This window comes from Macaca thibetana, chromosome 16, assembly GCF_024542745.1.
Source record: "Macaca thibetana thibetana isolate TM-01 chromosome 16, ASM2454274v1, whole genome shotgun sequence".
Taxonomy (NCBI): Eukaryota; Metazoa; Chordata; class Mammalia; order Primates; family Cercopithecidae; genus Macaca; species Macaca thibetana.
In genome coordinates this window covers 52,089,441-52,113,363 of record NC_065593.1, presented here as the reverse complement: position 1 = coordinate 52,113,363, position 23,923 = coordinate 52,089,441, and the positions used below count along the sequence as shown (strand labels likewise).

Genomic DNA, 23,923 nt, shown 5'->3' with positions numbered 1-23,923 from the left:
GTGCACATCCAGCACACACCCCCTACTCATGCACACCCTGTAGTCTGAGACTTGGCCCCCTCTTCCCCAGCACCTGCTGCTGGCCCCCTCGGATGTGGCTGGATGGGGCACCTTCATAAAGGAGTCTGTGCAGAAGAATGAATTCATTTCTGAATACTGTGGTGAGGTGAGTGCTATAGTTTTGGCCCACATTCTTACTCGGGGGAGACTGATGAGAAACTCTGATTTTCTGTGGGCCAGGCTTCTTTGAATTAATCTCTAAATAACTCAGCTGTGTTCTCACATGGCCTCTTGGGGAGATCCCACAGAACCGTTTGCAGTACTGAAACCACTGTTCAACTCTTTGGCAACTCCAGACACGAGATGAGGGGCTGTCTTCAGCCTTCAAACTAGTTGGCCTGGGTGGGAATTGGAACAGCATAACTTGAGCTTGCTCTCTTATGATTCGCATCGTGATACTCAGTAAGCACCCATGTGAGATACCACCCAGCCCTTTCTGGGGACAGGATACCGTGCCCTGAGCAGGCAGCCTGATACTCCTATTTGTTATTTGTCTATCTTTCTAGCTCATTTCTCAGGACGAGGCTGATCGTCGCGGAAAGGTCTATGACAAATACATGTCCAGCTTCCTCTTCAACCTCAATAATGGTATGAAATCTCTTTGTCTTGTTCCAAGGTAGTCTTTTTTTTTTTTTCCTTTTTTTTGAGACGGAGTCTTGCTCTGTTGCCCAGGCTGAAGTGCAGTGGCACGATCTTGGCTCACTGCAGCCTCTGCCTCCTGGGTTCAAGTGATTCTCCTGCCTCAGCCTCCTGAGTAGCTGGGACTATAAGCACCCACCACCATGCCCAGCTAATTTTTTGTATTTTTAGTAGAGACTGGATTTCACCATGTTGGCCAGGCTGGTATCGAACTCCTGGCCTCAAGTGATCCACCAGCCTTGGCCTGCCAAAGTGCTGGGATTACAGGAGTGAGCCACTGCGCCCAGCCCCAAGGTGGTCTTTCTACCAGATCGCCCTTGCTGTAGTCCAAGTGTAGATCAGCTCCAAATCTTCCAGCAGATGCACAGAGCAAGGGGGCAGGATCACACTTGGGGATCCCACAGGCCACAGTGCCCTTGCTTTGGAAGAACCTCCATTTCTGGGTTCTGTTCGTAATAGGAGCACTGAGCGCCTTTACCTGAGAAATCTTCCTGCTCGGTAGATGAGAAGATCCATAATTCAAAGAGTGAGGACCCAAAAGGAGAGCTCCCACACAAGGCTGAATTCTGAGGCTGCATGCTTTCCTCTGCTTCTGTTAGCACACTGGGCTTCAAAATTCCCATCAGACTAAAGTGTTTGTTACTATTTAATTGATTTTAAATTCAGGCTGAGAAGCTGTGGAGTTGCCAGCGTGCTCATGGTTTTCCTTGATTTACTTTACTTTATACAGATTTTGTAGTGGATGCTACTCGGAAAGGAAACAAAATTCGATTTGCAAATCATTCAGTGAATCCCAACTGTTATGCCAAAGGTGAGTCCCAGTGACCTGGGAGGTGGGGCGGGCGATGGATGCCTCTTTAATGTGATTTCCATCCGTTGTTGAACCTCTTCCATAGCTGAGCTATTTTTTGTCCAAAGATAATCATGATTAATGTCTGGGATCATTTTAGGCCCCTCTCAATCTTAGTTTTATAATCTGCTTTTTTCAGCGAATACATTATAAACACTTTCCCACAAACATGATTTAACCAGCCTGAGCAATATAGTGAGACCCACCTCACCAAATAATAATAGGCTGGGTGCAGTGGCTCACGCTTGTAATCCCAGCACTTTGGGAGGCCGAGGCAGGTGGATGACTTGAGGCCAGGAGTTCAAGACCAGCCTAGCCAACATGGTGAAACCCCATCTCTACTAAAAATACAAAAATCAGCTGGGCGTGGTGGTATGCACCTGTAGTCCCAGCTACTCAGGTGGCTGAGGCACAAGAATCACTTAACCCTGGAGGCGGAGGTTGCAGTGAGCCAAGAGGTTGCAGTGAGCCAGGCTGGAGTGCCACGGCACTCCAGCCTGGGCAACAGAACAAGACTCTGTCTCAAAAAAAAAAAAAAAAACCCACTAATAATAATAAAGATAATTTTTCTGCCATAATAACAGATCTAAAAGCATAGAGGCAACTACCGTATTGACTACTTCGTAATTCCATTTGATTCATGTTTTCACTGGGAATTTGGAGAAAATCAACCCAGAAGCCTACTGGTTATTGATTTGGAGTTGGGTAGGAACCTAGCCTTGGGTTTATCCTGCTTGCAGTGGTCATGGTGAATGGAGACCATCGGATTGGGATCTTTGCCAAGAGGGCAATTCAAGCTGGCGAAGAGCTCTTCTTTGATTACAGGTGAGGTGCCAGTAATGGTCCTTGGGTTGTGGCCCCGGAACTGGAAAGAGAGGCGTTGGAATAGATTTGGAGGCTCAGGGAGGGTAATGGGGATGGAGGAGAGTCTTCCGGTGAACAAGGCTGTGTCCCTTGTTCTGATATCTGGTGCCTTGCCTCAGAAGTGGGACCATTGTAAACAGCCGTTAAGGAGTGGGAGGGGAAGTGAAACGGAAGGGGACTCCGCCTTTTCAATCACAAAAGTCATGAGAGTAACCTGGTTCCTCCTCCCTGCTCTGGGACAGGTACAGCCAAGCTGATGCTCTCAAGTACGTGGGGATCGAGAGGGAGACCGACGTGCTTTAGCCCTCCCAGGCCCCATGGCAGCATTTATGGTAGCGGCACTGTCTTGGCTTTCATGCTCACACCACTGCTGCTCGAGTCTCCTGCACTGTGTCTCCCACACTGAGAAACCCCCCACCCACTCCCTCTGTAGCGAGGCCTCTGCCATGTCAAGTGGGCACAAAACTGTCTCAATGAGAGGGGAGACAGAGGCAGCTAGGGCTTGGTCTCCCAGGAGAGAGTTGCAGAAATGGGAGACTTTCTCTGGCCTCAGAGGAAGTGAGCACAGGCTGGAGTAGATGACTTATATGTGATTTCGTGTCGGCTCCCCAGGTTGTGGGCCTCAGGAATCAACTTAGGCAGTTCCCCACAAGCACTAGCCTGTAATTGTAGCTTTCCCCATCAGGCGTCCCTATGTCATTGGGGTGCAGGCAAACCTCTGTGATCCGAAGACCTGGAGAGGACAGGCTAAGTGAAGCGTGGTCCCTGGACCCTACAAGTGGTCTGGGTTAGAGGCAGGCCTGGCAGGCAGCACAGACTGAACTCAGAGGTAGACGGGTCACCTTACTACCTCCTCCCTTGTGGCAGGGCTCAAACTGAAAGAGTGTGGGTTCTAAATACAGGCATTTGAGGCTTGGGGAAGGAAAGCTATGCCATCCTTCCTTGGACAGAGAGGGAGAACCAGCCAGATGATAGTAGTTAAACTGCTATGCTTGGGCCCAGGAGGCTTTGAGAAAGCCTTCTCTGTGTACTCTGGAGATAGACGGAGAAGTGTTTTCAGATTCCTGGGAGCAGACGCCAGTGCCCAGCTCTCCAAAGTTCTGGCTTAGCAGCTGCAGGCAGGCATTATGCTGCTATTGAAGAAGCATTAGGGGTGTGCCTGGCAGGTGTGAGCACCCTGGCTCGCTGGATTTGTAGGTGTTTTCAGGCCTTCCATTCCCCATAGAGGCAAGGCCCAACGGCCAGTGTTGCTTATCTCTTCAGGGTAGGCAGGCATAGGCCTGGACTAGAGAGGAGAAAGATTGGTGTAATCTGCTTTCCTGTCTGTAGTGCCTGCTGTTTGGAAAGGGTGAGTTGGAATATGTGTTCCAAGTTGGGTGAGGGGCTAAATTGCACGTGTTTAGGCTGGCATCCCGTGTGCAGGGCATACTGGTGGAGGGTATGTGAAGTGGGAGAAGAAGCAGGTAGACCACCTGTTCCAGGCTGTGGTGCCACCCTCTCTGGGATTCATGCAGAGCAAAGCACTTTAACCATTTATTTTAGAAGGTCTATAGATTGGGGTAGAGTTTGGGCTAAGGTCTCTAGGGTCCCTGCCCAAATCCCACTCCTGAGGGAGGGGGAAGAAGAGAGAGCGGGAGATTCTCTTCCAGTCCTGTCTCATCTCCTGGGAGAGGCAGAGGAGCGAGCTTCACACAGAATTTCATGTGAATGGGGCCAGCAAGAGCTGCCCTGTGTCCACGGCAGGTGTGCCAGGCTGGCTGGGAACAAGGAATAGTGTGCTGGGTAGAAAGGGCGTGGGCGGGTGTAGATTGGCCTGGGAGTGTTATAGTAGGGAGCAGGCTTCTTCCTTCTTTCTGAGACTCGCAGCCCCCACTTCTTCCCACTCCACTGGTTGTCCCATGAAGGAAGAAGTGGGGTTCCCCCTGACCCAGCTGCCTCTTAGGGTTTGGTGTGAGACATGCACACACACTCACACGCTCTCACTCACCATACTGGAGGGCACACATGCATCCCGCACTCAGCAACTCCTGACAGAAAGCTCTTCCCACCCAAATAGGCCAGGCCCCAGCATGATCCTGAAATCTGCATCTGCCGTGGTTTGTATTCATTGTGCATATCAGGGATACCCTCAAGCTGGACTGTGGGCTCCAAATTACTCATAGAGGAGAAAACCGGAGAAAGATGAAGAGGAGGAGTTAGGTCTGTTTGAAATGCCAGGGGCTGGCCATGAGGAATAGGTGAAAAAAAACTTTTCACCAGCCTTTGAGAGACTAGACTGACCCTACCCTTCCCTCAGTGAGCAGAATCACTGTGGTCAGTCTCCTCCTGTCCCAGCTTCAGTTCATGAATACTCCTGTTCCTCCAGTTTCCCATCCTTTGTCCCTGCTGTCCCCCACTTTTAAAGATGGGTCTCAACCCCTCCCCACCACATCATGATGGATGGGGCAAGGTGGTGGGGACTGGGGGAGCCTGGTATACATGCGGCTTCATTGCCAATAAATTTCACGCACTTTAAAAGTCCTGTGGCTTGTGACCTCTTATCTGAATAAAGTGTTAGAATCCATTTTGGCAAGCTGTGTACTGTGTGCTTTGGGGCTGGAAGGATCCAGGGATGGGGTCCAGGAGCAGGTCGGGCCAAAGCATCAGCATTCTGATCCCCACTTACCTACTGAGGTCTGGCAAAGGGGGAGATGGGGGGTCCGGCAAGAGCCAGTCAAGCCCCTGGAAGGTGATGCAAGGATTCTAAGAGCTCCTTCTAGAAATTCCTGAGCCCTCAGGTTAGTTCCCTTAAAATCATCCCACTTATCCCCTAACCACGACGCCAGCTACCACACACAGACTGGGGCTCTGCCACTCTGCTTTATTGGAACGGCTCCGTGTCTGAGAGCACAGCAGGCTCAACCCTGCTTCAGAGTGGAGGCCGGACCAGGCTGGTGAGTGACCAGCAGGACTCATGAGACTTCCAACACAGGAGAGGCAAACTACGGACTGTGGGCACAGCACAGCACAGGACAGCACGGCCAATTGAGCTTTTCTTTTATATATAAACAAATACTTTAAAAATTCGAATAATATATAGAGTTTCTCTAGAGAGAGACTTTGCAACAAAAAATACATATAAAGAATATGACCTCCTGGGTAAATGAAGCAGCATCTCTGAGCGGAGGAAAGAGGGCTCCTCATGCACTGGAGGGGGCGAAGCCTTTGGACAGGCACCAAGGCCGTTGCATATCTTGGAAAAGGGTGGAGGAGTAGAGGGCTGGCTAATCAGGGTATCTGCATTATTTTCTCTACGTTGCAGGTTTTTTATGGCTTTGGCTAAAGCAAGTGAAGCAGCGGAGGTACTAAGGTGCTAAACTGAGGCCTCTTGGTCTCTGTGTAAAAACCAAAGGAGGGGGGCAGGGGACAGCCATCAAGCCCTCTCGAGCCCCCAGCTGAGTGGAAGCAGATGGAAGATCTTCTTCAGGGCAGGGGGGAGGCTGGGGGATAGGGTTTAGCAGCCTCCTCCCCCCATACCCTCTGCAGCCCTGCACTCCCACACATCTGTCCCTGCTGATAGTGTCTATTGGAAGGGAGGCAGTTAATCTCCCCTACACTGTTGTTAATCCCTGACAGCAGCTGGGACAGAGATGGCAGGAAGGACCTATGTCAACCCCACGAGACTTCTCCTTTGGGGCAAACAGCCAGGAGCCTGGGGAAACAGGGATGAGCAGGGCATTGGTTTAGGCAGTGAGGCTCGGCCACTCCCTTGGGTCCCATCTATAGCTCTGCCCACCAAACTTGGCGGGGGCATGGGGGTATCCTCTGGATGAGCAGAGCCAGCTAAGAGAAGCCAAATGTCCCTGATCGGGTGGGGGAGAGGCAGGACTCGGGGAATTTCAGAGGAGTTGTAATTGGTCCCAGAAGCCCTTCTGACTTATTCAGACCTGGACTCCTCCAGGATCTGGGGTAGGTTCTGATCCCGAGGGCCAGGGGCTGGGGCTGGGGCTGGGGCTGGGGCTGAGGCTGGAGCTTGGGTGGGAGCTGGTGTAGGGGTGGGCACCTGGGCAGGGCCTGAAGTGGGTAGGGGAGGTTTGCTGCCAGGATGGTACTCGTGGGCAGCTTTGGGCTCGTTGGTATGGTAGGAGCCCTTGTAGCGATGATTTTGCAGATAGAAGAGCACCAACATTCCCACCAGCCCCAGCAGCAGAAAGGCCACCAAAACTGAAAGGAAGAAAAGGGACAATTCAGATCTTTGGGATTTCACCTATATACACACTGACGCACACACACGCGCATGCACACATGCACCAATATTCCCACCGGCCCCAGCAGCAGAAAGGCCAACAAAACCGAAAGGAAGAAAAGGGACAATTCAGGGCAGATCTTTGGGATCTCACCTGTATACACACACACACACTCTTTGGGATTTCACCTGTATACACACACACACTCTTTGGGATTTCACCTGTATACACACACACACACTCTTTGGGATTTCACCTGTATATATACACACACACACACACACACACATACTTACTTTTGGCCAAAAGCATAATATATGACACTCAGCTAGCTGTTCAACCACACTAAGCTCATCTCAAGTGTCTGGCAGGTTTGAATTCCTGGCTTACCCCCTGCCACCTTCTGTTTCTAATATTCTTTTTCCACATCCCTGGTAGTTACCCCAATTTCTCATCTCTCTAGGTGTTACTGTATCCCCATTTTCCCATCCCTTAGCTATAGCCCCATTTTAATATTTTATTTAAAAATCTGTAGCATCCTCAACATTTAAAAATCTCTGCCCAGTTATACGGCACCTTCAGAATAGCCTGTCTTATCATCCTTGGTGCCATCATGCATCTAGTGCCTTTGCCATCCTGCAGCCTTGGGGATCAGGGGCAGGGAAAGGATGCTGACAGTCAGAGGGTAGTCTTGGGAGGTCAGCTTAGTGATCAGTGCTACTCACAGCCTAAAAGTATGGCAACCCATCCTTCATCATGGTAGTACGGGAAGTCTGGAGAGGAGAAACCACCAGTTAGGAGATGCCTCCTCCATGTTAAGAATCATTTCCCTTTCCTGGCATCCCTCCCTTCCATCCTCTGTGTCCTGGGAATGTACCTGGGGGCAGATACCAGGGATCAAGCTCAGGTGGCACCTCTGAAACAAGACGTGGCATAGCTCCGCAATTAGATTCGGACAGTTCTCCCTGAACTCGAAGGGCTTCAGCTAGCTCAGCAGTCATGGGTCGAGGGGTTCGGAAGTGGGTCTTGAGGGGAGCCACATTGTTGAATCGAACACCAGACAGGCAGCCCGAGAAACCTGGGGTGTTGTAGCGCTGGATCTCCGGGTCAATGACTCCTGTCTCTGAGGGAGAGGCAGGCCCAGAAAGAGGGACTTGGACCCAAAGGCCCTGCCACTCTCACTGTCCACAGGTTTCCCACTCATCTTTCCCACCGCCCTCATAGCCATTCCCAGGGCCTTCAGTTTCCTTGAGGATCCAGGAACATATCCCACAGCTCCTTGCCTAAAACGCGTCCGCACCTGCAGCTTACCCATCACACGCCCTAGATACAAGGCCTTGGGTGAGTCCAACTGGCTGTCCACCAACAGCGAGAACTTCTGCTCTGTCAGTGGGAAGTAGTCCACCTGAGGTGGGGAGTGGGAGGGTGATGAGGGAGCGGGGACCACAAGCAGATGCCTGTGGGCTGGACTGGAGCTGTGTGGACCCTGGGAATATACTTGGGGGCAGATACTGGAGATCTCTCATTCTGTCCAAACTGGCGGTGCCAGCTGGGTGAGTCCTAGCTCAGTCTGAAGTGGGCAACTCCTGGGCCTAGATGTAGGATTTGGTATATATATATATTTATTTTTTTATTTTATTTATTAAATATTTTGTGAAGACGATGTCTTGCTATGTTGCTCAGGTTGGTCTCAAACTCCTGGCCTCAAGCAATCCTCCCACTTCAGCCTCCCAAAGTGTTGGGATTACAGGTGTGAGCCACTGCACCTGGCCTATATATTTTTTAAAAACCTGGTTTTGAGCCCCATCTTTGCAGCTTACCAGCGGTTTGACTTTTGGTAAACTACTTTCCTTTCCTTTTTTTTTTTTTGAGATGGAGTCTCACTCTGTCCCCTAGGCCTGGAGTGCAGTGGCACGATCTCAGCTCACTGCAACCTCCGCCTCCCAGGTTCAAGCAATTTTCCTGCCTCAGCCTCCTGAGTAGCTGAAACCACTTTACTTTCTGAGGCTGTTTACTGATTTGTAAAACACTTAAATAAGAATGCCTACTGTCTGGCTGGGCGTGGTGGCTCATGCCTATAATCTCAGCACTTTGGGAGGCCGAGGCAGGTGGATCATCTGAGGTCGGGTGTTTGAAACCAGCCTGACCAACATGGAGAAACACTGTCTCTACTAAAAATACAAAATTAGCTGGGCATTGTGGCGCATGCCTGTAATCTCAGCTGCGCAGGAGGCTGGGGCAGGAGAATAGCTTGAACCTGGGAGGCAGAGGTTGCAGTGAGCCGAGATCACACCATTACACTCCAGCCTGGGCAACAAGAGCAAAACTCCATCTCAAAAAAAAAAAAAAAATGCCTGTTGTCCTCTTGGAGCTATTGTGAGGGTTACATGAGGTGACACACATGAAAATCCTCTATACATTCAAATGTGATCTACAAATGTTGAGTATTTGATGTTTTCCTGGATGCCACAACCGAGATCATGAGGTTATGATCTGAACTGGCTCACCTCCCTCTATGCATACCTGGATGAAGAGGTTCCGGTAAACACGGGTGATGTTGACACTGTGGGGCTGGCCGTCGGTCACTGGGCGGGTGGTTAGCTGGTACACGTAGGGGCTGGTGCCCAGCTGATAGCGTAGCTGAAGGGTCCCTGTGGGGTGCAGAGAAGAAATTCAGGGTCTCATCTCCCATGACCCCTATCTTCTAACAGCACATAGTCCTTGTATTTGTGAATCAATAGGAGAATTAGGGGCACCTGGGTGAAGCTGGAGTGGGGTGAGAGAGCCCCGGAGAGCTTACCATCATCCTTGATGAGCACAGCCATGTAGTCACGAACAAAGGAACTGACGTAGAGCAGGACAGCGGGGGCAGAGCTGGTGCTGAAGCTGAAGGAGACTTCCTCTCCCGTAACATTGTAGACAGGCCCACGGTAACCGGGCACAGGCCGACCAGGCCGGGGGTAGTCAGGCAGGCGGTACCCGGGGCCATGGTAGCCAGGCACATAGCCCGGAGTATCATAGCCCGGGATGTAGCCAGGCTCATAGCCTGGCACCGGCCTGCTCAGCATGTGGGAGAACTCCCTGGCTGCAGAGCGCAGCGCTGACTGTAGGTTGTAGCGCATCCAGGTGCCCGGCTCAAAGAAACCACCAATATCTGCAGGTAGAAGCAGGGAAGTCAGGGCCCCACACTGCTCGCTCCCCAATTCAGAGGTTTTATGTCATCCATACACACATCCTGAGACTTCAGTTTCTGCCACCCTCACAACCCTCCATTTACTTTTAGGTTCCTTTGAGCCCCTCTGTCACAGAACAGACTCTTACAGCCATGGGAAACTTGAGATCATCTGATCCAACCCCTGCATTTTACAACTGGGGAAACAGGCTCAGAGATGAGGAGTGACTTGCTTAAATATACACAGTAACACCGGGCACAGTGGCTCACGCCTGTAATCCCAGCACTTTGGGAGGCCGAGGCAGGCAGATCATCTGAGGTCAGGAGTTCGAGAACAGCCTGACCAACGTGGCAAAACCCCATCTCTACTAAAAATACAAAACTTAGCTAGGTGTAGTAGTGCATGCCTGTAATCCCTGCTACTATAGGAAGGCCAAGGCAGGAGAATTGCTTGAACCCAGGGGGCAGAGGTTGCAGTGAGCCAAGATCGTGCCACTGCATGCCAGCCTGGGTGACAGAGTGAGACTCTGTCTCACAAAAAAAAAAAAAAAAGACACACAGTAAGGGGACAGCCAAGATCAGAATGGGGATATCCTGACCCCATGTAGTATATGTGCCACTACTCACACTTCCAAACCAGCACCAGAAATCTGTTGGTCCTTAAATCTTGTATCTCCCTAGTCCCCCACACTCCTCCCACCAGTAACCCATCTGCCCATACATCCTCCCTATAGGCCAGCCTTAGGGAGGATGCAGTCTTGCTATGTGTGTAGAATCTTGCTATGGGGAATATCAAGGCTCACCTTAACCAAGAACCAAGTCATTGACGTGTTTTAGGAATGCAGCAATTATCAAATACATTTACAAGAGAGTTCGCCTATGTTACCATGGTGATGGTGGGAAGGTGGGGAAGCAATTTGCTTTTTTTTTTTTTTTGTAGACGCAGTCCTTGCTGCGTCCGCCAGGCTGGAGTGCAGTGGCACGATCATAGCTCACTGCAGCCTTGACCTAGGTGCAAGTGATCCTCCCACTTCAGCCTCCCGAGTAGCTAGGCCTAAGTGTGCACCACCATGCCCAGCTAATTAAGAAATTTCTTTTTTGGCTGGGCGCGGTGGCTCAAACCTGTAATCCCAGCACTTTGGGAGGCTGAGGCAGGCGGATCACAAGGTCAAGAGTTCGAGACCAGCCTGGCCAATGTGGTGAAAGCCCATCTCCACTAAAAATACAAAAATTAGCCATGCATAGTGGTGCACACCTGTAGTCCCAGCTACTCGGGAGGCTAAAGCAAAGGAATCGCTTGAACCAGGTGGAGGTTGCAGTGAGCCGGGTTCACGCCACTGCACTCCAGCCTGGGTGACAGAGTGAGATTCCATCTCAGAAAAAAAAAAAAGAATTTTTTTTTGTAGAGACAGGGTCTTGCCACGTTGCCCAGGCTGGTCTCGAACTCCTAGCCTCAAGCAGTCCTCCCACCTTGGGCTCCCAAAGCATGCTTGGTGATTTTGATCTCTTTTTGCACCAGCTATCTGTACTATCCCTTCCTTGTCCATGCCTTTGGAGTCACCCATCATCTTCAACTGCCTGACTCCCCAAACTCAGAGCTCAGGAATCCAGGGACAACTCTAATTTTCCATGATGTGGGCTTTACATGCTATTTCCTTCCCTGCCCTCCCTACATCCCATTACACCCTATGGCTTCCTGTTGCCCCGTAACCAGTAGCACTGACCGTGGTTGCAGTATGGCCCATCAAAAGCCGTGAGGTCACAGTCACATGTGTAGTAGCTATAGCGCTCCACGCAGCGGCCTCCATGGAAACAGGGGAGCCGGGGGTGGGCACAGTGGCCTGTACAGTTGGGTGAGGTTCCCTCAGAGGCATTGGCACGGCCCTCCAGGTTCAGAGTCACTCCATTCAGACGCATGGCCCTCAAGCAACCCACAAAGGGGCGTCTCTTAAGCTCTGCAGATCCTGGAAAGGGTAGGCAACAGGTCAAGAAATGGAGGCAGAGCCAGAGACAGGAGTAAGTATTGTAGTTGGAAAGGGAGCCAAGGGGGCTGGAAGAATAGAATAGAATACAAAGGCCTGGAGGGACAAGTGAGACCCTGGCTTGCTCTGAAGCAGAGAGGACTGGCACCTAAGACAGAGGCTCCTGGAAACAAGGCAAGCGGCCTTGGAGGGTGGGAAGGTAAAGGAGGCTTCAGACTTGCCTCTGGGTTGCTGCTCACCCACATAGAGGGGCTGGTCATACTCCATCCAGATGTAGGTCTGCAGTGGCATAGGCCGCAGAACCCAGGGCCGGTGATCCACTCGGAGCCGGGCCTGCTTCACATTGATTTCAGCCCGGACCAGGTGCCACTCGTCATCGTTGAACTCAAAGTCGTCTGAGTGTACTGTGAGATTCTCATCCCCATTCCCCACATCAAAGGCGAAGACCACATCCCGGGATGCTGGACAGTGTCATGCAGGGTGGGGGAGAAAAGGACTCAGACCTACAAGATCCTTCATGGATTCCTTGTCTAATACAACCTCTTTACCTCACCTCTTTGGAGCTTCTTGAATATCCCTCCAATTTATCTGTAGCTTACAATGAAACTTACCAACTGCTTAAAACCTCATACCCTTCGTCTCTCCCCACATCACAGATCCCTGAAACCAGCTTCCCAGCCTCACCTCCCAGGCTAGAAGCATGGCTAATCAGCGGTGAGAGGGACTCGAAGGTCTAGCTTCCTTATGTACAAGGAAGGGACTTAAGGCCAAGAGAGGCCAAGTGAGTGCCTAGGGTCACCTGAGCAGCCATCAAGACCGAGTGAGGGCTAGAACCCAGGGTATCTCAACCCTTCCCATGCTGCCTGTCAAAAGGGCATCTGCCGTGGGCTCCAACCGCAGCCTGCACCTGCCCATGTCTCCCCAGACAGCACTTTCATCTACCCCGAGGCCCTCCCACAGTCTGCCTGCTCACTGTTGAGTTCCACCCGCACATAAGGTCGGCGCCACTGGCAGTAAGGGCCCCCCATATTCTCTAGGAAGACTCCTGAGGGAGCAGAGGTCCTGAAGTAGAAGGAGACATCCAGGCTGTGGTTGACACGGATTGGGGGGAAGCGTAGTGCAGCCCCAGTGTGGAAGGAAATGGTGTTCCAGGAATTTCCTACAAAAGCAGATGGAGGAGGGTCTCGTCAGGGAGATTGGAGGGTGGAAGAGGAAGAGAACCTGGGGTTGGGGGCAGGGGAAGTCAGGCAAAGGGGGAGAGTTTGAGGTGATGGAGGAGAGACTAAGGAGTGGAATGAAAGAGCAGCGAGGTGCAGAGTGGCAATGAGATCACAGCAGGAGCTGGGGGTCGGGTACCCCAGCTAGAGACCCCCGGTGACTCATGCAGCCTAGCTTTTGGAAACTGGAGAGTCAGCTCTGGGAGGGCACACAAAAGGCAATTGCCACTCACGATCGCCATAACAGCGCAAAGGCCTCAGGAAGAACTGGGCCTCGGAAGTGGAGCGGTTCGTATCCCCTATCACCACCTGAGTGACAGGCAGATGGTCCACAAAGGTCAGCAGTCCCTTGTCAGTTCTCCTGTGGGGGCAGGTTTCCATGGCTCAGACCCAGCCACTCAGCTCCCCCGCCCGCCGGAGTCCTAAAAACCCTGTCTCTTTGCCCCCTCACCACTGGGGCTGGTCGGCATCACAGTTGCAGTACAAGGCAGGGTCCACACAGCTCCGGTCCAGACCACAGGCACAGCGCTGGATCCCAGGCTGGGAGCCTCCCCAGTAGAAGTGCTGCTCCTCATTTCGGCCAATCCAAAAGCTGTAGGGGTAGCCTCCTGGGGAAGAGGTGCAGGCAGCTTCCAGGCCCTGTCCCTCCGTTAGCCTCTGGGCTCCTCTCACCCTTCCAACCAGCCCAGACCCCTCCTTGAAACTTCCAACCCAAAGCCCCAGCTAGCTCTCTGGCTTCCTTCTCCCAGGCCCCCACTGGTGTCTCCTCCAGTTCCGCCACCTCCCTCCCTGACCCCAGCCCTAACCTGCAGTGTTGAGCAGCCGGGAATTGTAGCAGGAGAACTCGATCCACTGTTCACAATGCTGGGAAGCATTGGCAAGGGCACTGACTTCCTCCCAGGATGCATTCCAGTACTGGATAGCCCCCAGGAATGGCCGCTCCATGCTGGAACCTGTCACTCGAGTTGTCCACAGCCTGTCATGTCGCACAACTGTCCACGCTCGGTTCTCTGGGAGACAAGAGGGGACAGAGCTTTGGCTGGAGTTGGGCATTCTCTACCCATCTCCCTGCCCACCTTCACCACTGCTGCTGCAACTCAGAGCCACTGAACGTGGCCAGCAGCTCCATTGCACCTCTGCCCTGGGCACTCTGCATTGTAGGCTGGAAATGAGATAGCTGGAATGGGTAAGGAAGCTGGAATTTACTTTTTTTTTTTTTTTTTGAGAGACGGAGTCTCACTCTGTTGCCCAGGATGAAGTCCAATGGTGCTATCTTAGCTCACTGCAACCTCCACCTCCCAAGTTCAAGTAATTCTCCTGCCTCAGCCTCCCGAGCAGCTTCCCAAAGTGCTGGGAGCACAGGGTGAGCCACTGCACCTGGCGTGGGATTTATTTTTAAGGCTAGGTTACAAATTCCTCAGTATCCCCTTACCCTCTGTCCTCCTTTACCCCACCTGTTTAGTCTAACTGCCCCCACCACCACCACCACCACTCTGTCCTTCCCGGTTCCCTCCTTACCCACCACCCATCAGAAACACTTACCTCGGATATCACAGTACACTACAAATGGCTTCAGGGGGCCACTGCCATCAGGATCAATAGTGAAGTTTCCAGAAGTTTTCCCACTGAGCCGATAAGCCTCACAGGATTCCTTATACAAAGCTGGCAGATAGTAAAGTGAGACAAAGGCAGTTAGAGAGTTAGAGGGCTGGCCGGGTGCAGTGGCTCAGGTCTGTAATCCCAGCACTTTGGGAGGCCGAGGTGATGGATCACCTAAGGTCAGGAGTTCGGGACCAGCCTGGCCAACATGGTGAAACCCCATCTCTACTAAAAATACAAAAATTAGCTAGGCGTGGTGGTGGGCACCTGTAGTCCCAGCTACTTGGGAGGCTGAAGTAGGAGAATCGCTTGAACCTCAGAGGCAGAGGTTTCAGTGAGCCCAGATGGCACCACTGCACTCCATCCTGGGCAACAGAGTGAGACTCTGTCTCAAAAAACCAAAAACAAAAAGAGAGAGGGCTGGAAGGGCCATCCTCACCATCTCTAGCAGCCTCATGATCCCCAGCAACCTTCTCCTGACCTCCCTTGTCCCTGACTCTCCCCCATACTGCATCTGGCTTACGTGTGTGGCAGGTCTCTCCCTTATAGCCCGTGAGTTCGCAGTAGCAGATGAAGTCATCCCAAGACTGGTAGCAGCGTCCATCATGCTCACACATGTTAGGGCTGCACCTAGGGAAGGGGTCAGGACCAAGGGAAAGAGCCTTACTGGGAGCTGGAGAGGGGGTCTGATCCTTGCAAGCTTCACTCCCAGCTCCTTGAAGCCCCAGAACCCAGCGAGACACACCCCGCCTAGCCAGCCGGGTGTAAGCCCAGATGCAGGGGCACTAGGCAGTCCTCGGGGCTCAAGTACTACTGTTCCCCCTTCCTGAAAACAGCAAAACATGCCTTATTCTACCCCCATCTTCCCCCCCGGAACAAAAAACCCCTCTAGGACCAAAAACAGATGTGTCATTTCCATCCTGAGCATGTATCACCTTAAGGGAGGAAATCAGAGGTAAAAGATCAAAGAAGAATCATCCCCAAGCAGGGGACTAAGGAGCAGAGACAAGGAGAAGGGAGACTATTGAGAAAGGCCATTCCTACTGGGAGACCAGGGAAGAGGGCTTTGGAGGGGTCACCTCTTGTTAGGGGCTCCTGGGTACCTATCAGTGATGCCACATGTATCAAAAAGGACCTCAGCATAGAATCCAAGCCGCCGGAACTCCACCAGAGTCAGGTTGACCAGCTGACCATCCACCTTGAGCAGCTCCATGCAGCCATGGAATGCCGTCTGGTTGGAGTGGCAGTCCCATCGACTGGCTGGCTTGGGACAACCTGGAGCAACCACCCCGTGAGACCCTCTCCAGGGGAGACCCCAAAGACCCTCCCCCAGGGAGATGCCAAGGGGGTGCCAGACATAAAGGAAGAAAGGGGACTAGACCCAAAGTGTAGATGGCAATGACCTTCTACTCCCCAAGGCCCCAGAGAGGAAAGAGGGCTTGCTCCCTCCAAAATTCTCCATATGGCCCCATCTGGGTGGACTTAGATGGAGCCTTCCCACCCAGAAACAGAGATCTGGTCAGGTTGGCCCTCACTTACCCCCAAAGAAATATGAGGTCCCTGTCCGGATCAGCAGTGGGTATGACACCCTGACCTCTGCCCCCTCCACATCATCAATGCTGATGACTGCATGGTTTTCCTGTGCCACAAAATTCACCTCGTGCCAAAAGCCATCGTTCAGTCGGTACCCTGGACAAGAATGAATGATAGTGTGGGTGGAGGCAAGCAGCAACTAGGCTAGAAGAATGTCCTGAGTGGGGAAGCAGCCCCACTGTGTCCCAGGAGCAGCCTGTGTGCCCCTGTGATTACACTTCTCACACCCAGTGGAGACCTCTCTGAATGCCTCTTCATTATCCATGACCCAGCAACTGCCACAGAGTCTGCACAGTTATAAATGAGTAACGATCTCCAGGGGCCCTCTGGAACTGGAGAATACCAGGACTCCCAGGCTTCCCCCTTCTCCAAGAATCCTTAGTCCCTCAGATCCGCCTCCTCACTGCCTCCAGCCACTCCCATCTTTTCCCAGTACCCTGGGGCTTCCTGCCCTGCGCCCTTCACTCCCTCTCCCCTCACCAGAATGTAAAGGCCTCAGTCCAGGCCTACAACTTTCTCGGGCTCCTCTACCCTTCTTTTCTCTGCTTGTGCCTCCCCCGAAACGCCCTCACCAGCAGCGAACTGAAGCTTCTTTCGGCCGCTCTGCGCGATGGACACGTTGACCTGCCCTTCGCTGAGTGTCAGCTCCACGTGGCCCAGCCCGTCCCCCAGACGAGAGAAAAGGAGAAGCCCGGTGAGGTCCCAGGTGCGGAAGCGAAATGAGACTGCCAGACGGCCGCGGCGTGGGAAACCGGGCACTTGAACGAAGTTGTGAGGGCCTCCAAAGTTGATAGGGTGCGGTACCGGGTCCAGGCAACGAAACGCCACCTTACCCTAGGGGCACAAGCGAAGACGCATCAACACCCGTGAGCCGCCTCTGCCTCAGCTGGGATTCAGTTTTCACACTGGTCTAAGACCCTGGTCACCGCCCTCCTTCGGTGTTGGCGGGGGTGAGATCTCCAACCAGGACATGACCCCATCCCCTCCAAGCTCGTCCATCTGTGGAGGGGGCCCCAACCCAGTCGGCCCTCGGAACTCTGCTCGCTTGCTCTCGCTGATCTCCACCGTCTGCTAGGCAACCGCTTCTCTCCTTCCAGTATCGAGAGGCAATTTCGGGCCACAGACCAGGCTCCTGCCAGCTTCCCGACAAAGCTCCAGAGTCGGAGAGGGGTGAGGGGGGCATATCAAAGAAACCATCGATTCAAGTCCCTACTCAGTCACTGCAGCTGCACGACCCCTGGTCAAGCCACCCCCTGTCTCTGCGCCTTACGCTCCCATCTGTGAACCAAGGTGATTGGACCCGACCACGGCTTCTTAACGAGGGGCCTGCGTGGCTCGTGCACCTCAAGTGAGACCCGCTCTCCTCCCAACTTGAGCATTTGGCTGGGGACTGAGGGATCCTCCGCTTTTATCTGATGTTCAATATCTCTTCCCGCTCCACCTCTTTGCTTTCCACGAGGCTTTGGTATCCTGTCCTCCCAGACCCCCCTGCCCACTGGCCTCGAAGGTGATCCGGGAATGGCGCCGCACAGCCAGGTCTGCGATGTTGACGCGATTGAAGATTACGTTTTCTATGCAGCCGCGGAAGTTATGCCGATAGGCTAGATTCTTCCGCGCGGCGCCCACCAGTCCTCCGATGAACATCTGCGGGAGAGGTGGGAATGAGGCCCCTTAGGCACAGGAGCGCGCCTGCCTTTCTCGCGCATCCCCGCCGTATGCGTTCCCAAACGCCAGGTGGGGCTTTGTAAAAGATTTGAAACACACATTTCCCCAGCGTCGGTACTAAAGCTTGCTAGGCCTTTCAAGGCTCGAGTTCAAGCTCTGACTCCAACACAAATCTGCTGCACGCCCTTGGGCAAGTCAATTAGCCTGCCTGGGATTCTTATCTGCAGATGGGGTCAGGGTCTTTAACAACTCCACAAAGTTGTGGGAGGATCCAAGGGACAATTTTCCTACCTGCCTAGTCCCCAAAATCTGGATTTCCAAACCCCACCTCATTAGTTCTGAAATGGTGCCTGGAAGTCTGCATGCTAACACCAACACCCACAAAAACAAAAAACAAACAAAAAAAAACGGTCTTTTTCTGGTGAGCGGCAAGTTTGCCAAGGGCTGCTAGGATATTCAGGAATTGGAATACGAGGTCTTTAAAAAATAATCTCTTTTTTTTAAATAGAGGTAGGATGTCACTGTGTTGCCCTGGTGGGTCTTGAACACCTGGCCTCAAGCAATCCTCCCACCTCAGCTTCCCAAAGTGCTGGGATTACAGGCATGAGCCACCACCCACAGCCTGAATGTGAGGTCTTACCTCTGAGAGACAGAGAAAGAGAGAGAGAGAGAGAGACCGACCTGCACTCACTCATCCAGCATCCTGCCCCTACCACGAAATAGCACCTCCCTAGTCTCTCACCTCAGTGTCCAGGTTCAGCCTCTCGAAGTCTCCATTGAGAATAAAGCGCTGCACATAGCCGTCCAGGGTGAAATTTACGTCGCGGCCAAATCGGTCCACCCGCACGTAGTGCCAGTGCTGGTCATTGAGGACTCCGCCAGCGCTCACGGTGGTGTGACCTGGTCTTGGCTGGATGGGACTGCTGCCTGAGGGTGGGGCAGGACAGAGTAAGACCTCAAGCCAAGAGAACTCCATGGAGTCCAAGCTCCTAGGCAGAGCTTCAGCCTGTAACAAAGCCCAGGGCAAGCAGGGAGAGTGGGCTAATAGATAAACAGCCATTGGTGAGTGTGTGACAGGGTAAGCCATTTAGCCTGGCTTCCTGTCTGTGAAAGTGGGAACACATGAGCTGCTTCTATTTCATCGCGCGGGTGTTATGAAAAGCTAATGAGATACAGTGTGTGTGTATGTGTGTGTGTGTGTGTGTACAAGGAAGGAACTGAGGCTCGGAAGTGCCCCATCCGAGGTCACATCTCTGGGTAGTGGTAGAGCTGAGACTGGAATCCAGTTCTCACTCCGACTCCAGTGTTTTGCTAGCACCAAATACTACAAGAAAGGCGTAGTTTGGTCCAGGCCTTAGAGAAGTGGAAGACCAGGCGTGAGCGCGGCTGCGCGGAGGAGGTGCTGCGAGGAGGGCGGTGAGAGAACTTCAGGGGTTGACCCCTCATCGCACCGGCCGCCGAGCTCACCCAGGCTCATGTGCAGCAGCAGGTGTGCCCCCTCCAGCTCGATCGTCACGTAGTCGCCCTGGGCGCCCTCGGCGTGCAGCAGAAGCCCGTCCTTCTCCTCGGTCTTGAAGCTGAAGGCGAACACGTCCCACAGGCTTCGGCTGACCCCTCGTGGGAAGCGGTATGAGATGGCATCGTCACCGTCGAAATAGAGTATGTCGGACTCTGCGCAAAGGAGCAAAGGACCGTAGATGGGCCGGGGACTGGGGAGGCTGTCTGTCTCCCGGGCCCCCTCCGCGCTCTCTGCATGCTTACTGTATGGGCAGCCGTAGAGGCCGAGCCTCAAGCCGATCTTGCCGCGTGGGTTCCAGGCCAGGGGCACGATGCGGATGTAGCGCGCGGTGAAGTGGTAGTGCAGGTCATGGCGCACCAACGCAGACTCGTTCACGTTACCAAAGAAGGTCTGAGGAGGTGGGAGAGAGTAGTAACCACGTTCCACCCTCTACTTCTTTTTTTATTTTATTTTTTGAGACAGAGTCTCCCTCTGTCGCCCAGGCTGGAGTGCAGTGGTGCGATCTCAGCTCACTGCAACCTCTGCCTCCCGGGTTCAAACAATTCTCTGCCTCAGCCTCCCGAGTAGCTAGGATTACAGGCGTCCACCACTACGCCCGGCTAATTTTTTTTTTTTTTTTTCCCCGTAGAGACGGGGTTTCACCATGTTGGCCAGGCTGGTCTTGAACTCCTGACCTAGTGATCCACCTGCCTTGGCCTCCCAAAATGCCAGGATTACAGGCGGGAGCCACTGCACCCGGACCCCCTCTGCTTCTTTCTCCATAGCCTTCCAGCCCACAACTTTCACACCCAGCCAATCTCGACTTCTGGAAAGTAAATACTCTTTGGTCTCCCCTGCTAGGCGGCTTTGCCTGGTCAGTTTCCATAAAGTGTCCTCTCCCACCATCCTATTATTTCCTCAGACCTGAAATCAAATGTCACCTCCTTAGGAAGCTCTCCCAGATTTTACCCTAAAGTGTGTTAAACCCTGTGAACCGAGTGTTTCGTGCACGTCCTAAGTTGACAGCCCCTCTGGACAGAGTCCCTGGAGTGGAGTCACTGCTCCTCGTCCATGCCCTCACTACCACCCCCTCCATTTTCCCAGAGGCTGGTGCCCCTCCAGAGCCTGGAGCAGAGGAAGCTCCCCAACTGTTACCGCCTTGGTGCCCAGAGTACCGAGTTGTGCCCTCGCTGGTAGAACGGTGTCCAGCTGTCCACTCGGTCGCCATAGAGCAGCATGTAACGTGTGACCCAGTCCCAAGAATTAAAGGAGCCTTGTGTCGCCACGGCCCGGATCCGGTGCTTCTTCATTAAGTCTATCTGGAGCCAGGGATTCGGATCCCCAATCCGTGGTGACCACCCGCTTATGCCTATAGAAGAGACAAGAGCTTTAACCGGCTATCCTTCTCCCCGAAGCCCTCCAGAGACCCCTACCCTGCCGCGGTGCGCTGCCAGTTCACAGCTGATGTTCCGCGGAGCTCACCGTGCAGCCTGGCGAATCGCGGGGCCGTAAGGAGACTGTAGTAGGAGGAGGCGCCCAGGGAGCGTGCATAGAGGGGACCCACCAGCTCCTCGTCGCAGCCGTCTAGGGTAGGGAAACCGACATGTTAGCGCTAACACCTCCCAGGCCCTTCCAAAGGCCCGCCCACTTAGCCACCGAAGCTTCCCTTCTCTGCCCCCAGCCACCACCCCCAGAGGCACGCCCAGCTCTACCTTAAAGCCATCTATTCAATCCTGGCTGCAGCAACAGCTGCATGCTCAGAGGAGGCTGCCTTCTCCTTCTAGGGAAACCCCTAGGCTACACCTATAGGCCCAAGGCCAGACCCTCCCTAGCTAGCCCAATACCTGCCCTGGTTTAGTACTTCCCCAAACTCAATCCTAAACCTCAGCATCTTCCAGAACCTAGGTCAGCCCAAGACACCAATCCAGCTCCAACCCTAGCCTCAATCCCACTCGGCCCCCAAAACCTGCACCATCCCCAAATACAGGCCTTGTACCCAACCTCAGCCAGTCCTAGCACCATCACCAGCTCCATGTCGAGCCTTAGCACCAGTCAGGGGCACCAGCTCCTGCTTGGATCCCAGCCACAAAACCCAGCCCCAGCCACAAACCCCAGCCCTAGCCACAAACCCCACTCCTTGGCCAGCTCCAAAGTCCAGCCTCAAGCCCTGGAAAAACCTTAATCCTAGTCTCGGTCACCAGTATACACTTATCCCCCAGCCCTAGCCTCAAACCCAGGCACCAGCTCCTGCTTGGATCCCATCCCCAAATCCCTGCCCGGCTGACTTCATCCTCGCCCCGGAGCCCAGCCCCAGCCCCCGGGCGCGCGCGGCAGCCTCAGAGCTGCAATGCGGAGCGCGGGGGAGAGGCAGGAAAAGAGGAAAAGATGAGAGCCAGCGGGCGCGCGCCGGCCGGGAAGGACCCGCGACCACCCAGCCGCAATGCGGTGCGGGGCCGCCCTGCAGGCTCTGGACACCTGGGCCCAACCCCACCTGCCCCCAAGCCCAACACTCACAGTAGCCCCAGCCCTCGGCTTCTGAGACCGCGGCGAGCAGGATGCAGAAGAGCCGGAGACGCATCATGCAGGGCTGACGGTCCCGGCAGCCGCCTCCCTGTGAACGGCTCCGGCTATGGCTCGAGTTCTGGCTTGGGCTCCAAGCTCTTCTCCTGGGGTTTGCAGCAGACGGCTCTCTCCTCCTTACCGACCCCTCCCTCCCTCTTTCCTTTCGCCCCCAAGTGCTCTCTCTCTCTTCTCTCTTCTCTTCTCTCTCTCTCTCTCTCTCTCTCTCTCTCTCTCTCTCTCTCTCTCTCTCTCTCTCGCTGTCGTTCCTGGTCCTCCGCTCTCTCTTCTCCTTTCCACCCTCTCTCCTCTCACCTCCCCCCTTCCCCAGCCTCTGTCTCCTGGCACGCGCCGGTTTCCCGGACCCCGCGCAAGCGCGTGCCTCAGCCCTGCTGCGAAAGGGCGGGGGTAGAGAGCCTCTAGCCACCGAGAAAACCCCAAGTAACCCGAGGCTGCCCGGGACTAGGGCCACAGGGGTGAGGATAGGGAACCTAGGGCCAGAAGCATCCTGAAAATTTCAAGAAAAGGGAGGTGGTGGCGGGGGCGGGGTGCCTGGAAATGGAATGAAGGGTAAGTAAACATTTCTGAAGGCAAATTAAGCTCTAGGAGTGGTGCTGGGCACTATGAATTTAGGATTTTTGCTTTACTCCACTTTGCAGATGAAAAACCTCAGGCTCAGAGAGGTCAAGAAACTGAGTCAATATCATACAGCAAACGATTATATTCTGAAGCCCATTCTTTCTTCACTGACAGAGTAAAGACAGTAAATTATTTTTTTCTTTCTTTCATTCTTTTTTCTTTCCTTCCTTTTCTTTCTTTCTTCCTTTCTTTCTTCCTTCCTTCCTTTCTTCCTTTCTTCTTTCTTTTTTTTTCATAAAATCCAGATCCTGCACAAGAGAGTAAAGTCTTTTGGAGGATGTGGAATGGGAAAGTGACCCCCTAGACCCTAATCCCCACCTCCCTCTCGGCCCCTCTCCCCGCCTCTTCCTTCCTGTCCCTCTAGTAGTTTAACTTCTACCCCCTGTGGCTATACCTCAGAAACCTGTGTAGCCAGAGATGGGAACGGAGGCCACAGAGCAGGTGGGAGTGGGGGCAGGGAGGGGGAGAAGGGTTACAGAGAGGGAGGAAACAGGGAAGGAATGGGATTCTCCACCTGGCAATAGGCCTCTGCCATCCTATGGCTTATTCGGGATTCTTGGCACTATCTCAGACTAGGAGTCCTCCAGATAAATGGGCTGGTGGTGTGAGGCTGGGGTTGTGGGACGGGGACTAGGGCTGAGGGGAAAGGCGGGTTGAACCTAGAGGTCCAGGGTCCCACCTGGGCCCTGAAAACCTGAGTCCCAACCCCGGAGACCCCCTTGGCATGAGTGGTTCAGTGTGCTGGTATTGGAGGTAGAGGGAAGGTGGGTAGGGAAGGGAAAGAAGACAAACAGAAACCCACCCCAGACCGAGGTTGGAGTGCAGGGCTCAGGTCTGAGAAAAAGCCTGCATATGGGCATTACTCCAGGAGAGGGCGCTGCAAAGGGAACTGAAGCTCTAGGATTTATTAATAATACAACTCTGGGCTGGGTCCGGTAGCTCAGGCCTGTAATCCCAGGACTTTGGGAGGCCGAGGTGGGTGGATCACCTGAGGCCAGGAGTTCAAGACCAGCCTGGCCAACATGGTGAAACCCCATCTCTACTAAAAATACAAAAATTAGCTGGGCGTGGTGGTGGGCGTCTGTAGTGGGGCGTCTGTAGTCCCACCTACTCGGGAGGCTGAGGCAGGAGAATCGCTTGAACCTGGGAGGCAGAGATTGCAGTGAATCGAGATTGTGCCACTGCAATCCAGCCTGGGCGACAGAGCAAGGCTCTGTCTCCAAAAATAATAATAATAAATAATAACAATAATACAAACTCTGTATTATGGTCTTTGGAGAACACAAGTTCTCCCCAGCCATTATCTTCCGTATTGCCATCTTCACAGCAAATCTTGAGAGGTCGGCTGGTCAGGATTTAT

General features: G+C 53.4%; 4 protein-coding genes across 9 annotated transcripts in view; 2 read left to right on the top strand and 2 right to left on the bottom strand.

The window, feature by feature from the left end:
• The window catches only part of EZH1 (enhancer of zeste 1 polycomb repressive complex 2 subunit), a 44,668-nt gene extending 39,692 nt beyond the window's left edge, over positions 1-4,976 (top strand). For all 4 annotated transcript variants that reach the window (XM_050762630.1, XM_050762632.1, XM_050762633.1 and 1 more), the window contains 5 exons: positions 71-166; positions 567-648; positions 1,430-1,510; positions 2,290-2,374; positions 2,656-4,976. In XM_050762630.1, the coding sequence (XP_050618587.1) occupies positions 71-166; positions 567-648; positions 1,430-1,510; positions 2,290-2,374; positions 2,656-2,716 (405 nt within the window). In that variant the 3' untranslated portion in view covers positions 2,717-4,976. The remainder of the gene's footprint in view (positions 1-70; positions 167-566; positions 649-1,429; positions 1,511-2,289; positions 2,375-2,655) is intronic.
• VPS25 (vacuolar protein sorting 25 homolog) overlaps positions 1-17,689 on the bottom strand; it is a 91,830-nt gene extending 74,141 nt beyond the window's left edge. Inside the window, exon 1 of the mRNA XM_050762940.1 lies at positions 17,686-17,689. The gene's annotated coding sequence lies outside the window, so the exon portion shown is untranslated. The remainder of the gene's footprint in view (positions 1-17,685) is intronic.
• The window catches only part of PSMC3IP (PSMC3 interacting protein), a 146,736-nt gene that overhangs the window by 12,356 nt on the left and 110,457 nt on the right, over positions 1-23,923 (top strand). The gene's annotated exons all lie outside the window — the stretch shown is intronic.
• CNTNAP1 (contactin associated protein 1) lies at positions 5,254-22,692 on the bottom strand. Of its 3 annotated transcripts, none has more exons than XM_050762541.1 (24): positions 21,880-22,682; positions 20,848-20,949; positions 20,541-20,734; positions 19,629-19,776; positions 19,335-19,538; positions 18,610-18,794; positions 17,703-17,846; positions 16,775-17,036; positions 16,149-16,298; positions 15,713-15,884; positions 15,133-15,239; positions 14,553-14,672; positions 13,817-14,020; positions 13,462-13,618; positions 13,244-13,371; positions 12,767-12,952; positions 12,033-12,254; positions 11,536-11,775; positions 9,440-9,793; positions 9,163-9,290; positions 7,951-8,044; positions 7,517-7,762; positions 7,365-7,412; positions 5,254-6,616 (listed from the first exon to the last, which is right to left on the bottom strand). In XM_050762541.1, the coding sequence occupies exons 1-24, from the start codon at positions 21,944-21,946 to the stop codon at positions 6,330-6,332; spliced, it is 4,149 nt and encodes a 1,382-aa protein (XP_050618498.1). In that variant the 5' UTR covers positions 21,947-22,682; the 3' UTR covers positions 5,254-6,329. The 3 variants fall into 3 exon arrangements, 2 of the variants coding, with proteins under 2 accessions (XP_050618498.1, XP_050618499.1); XM_050762542.1 differs by lacking the exon at positions 21,880-22,682 and adding an exon at positions 21,078-21,696; XR_007720100.1 differs by lacking the exon at positions 5,254-6,616 and having other exon boundaries at positions 7,940-8,044; positions 21,880-22,692.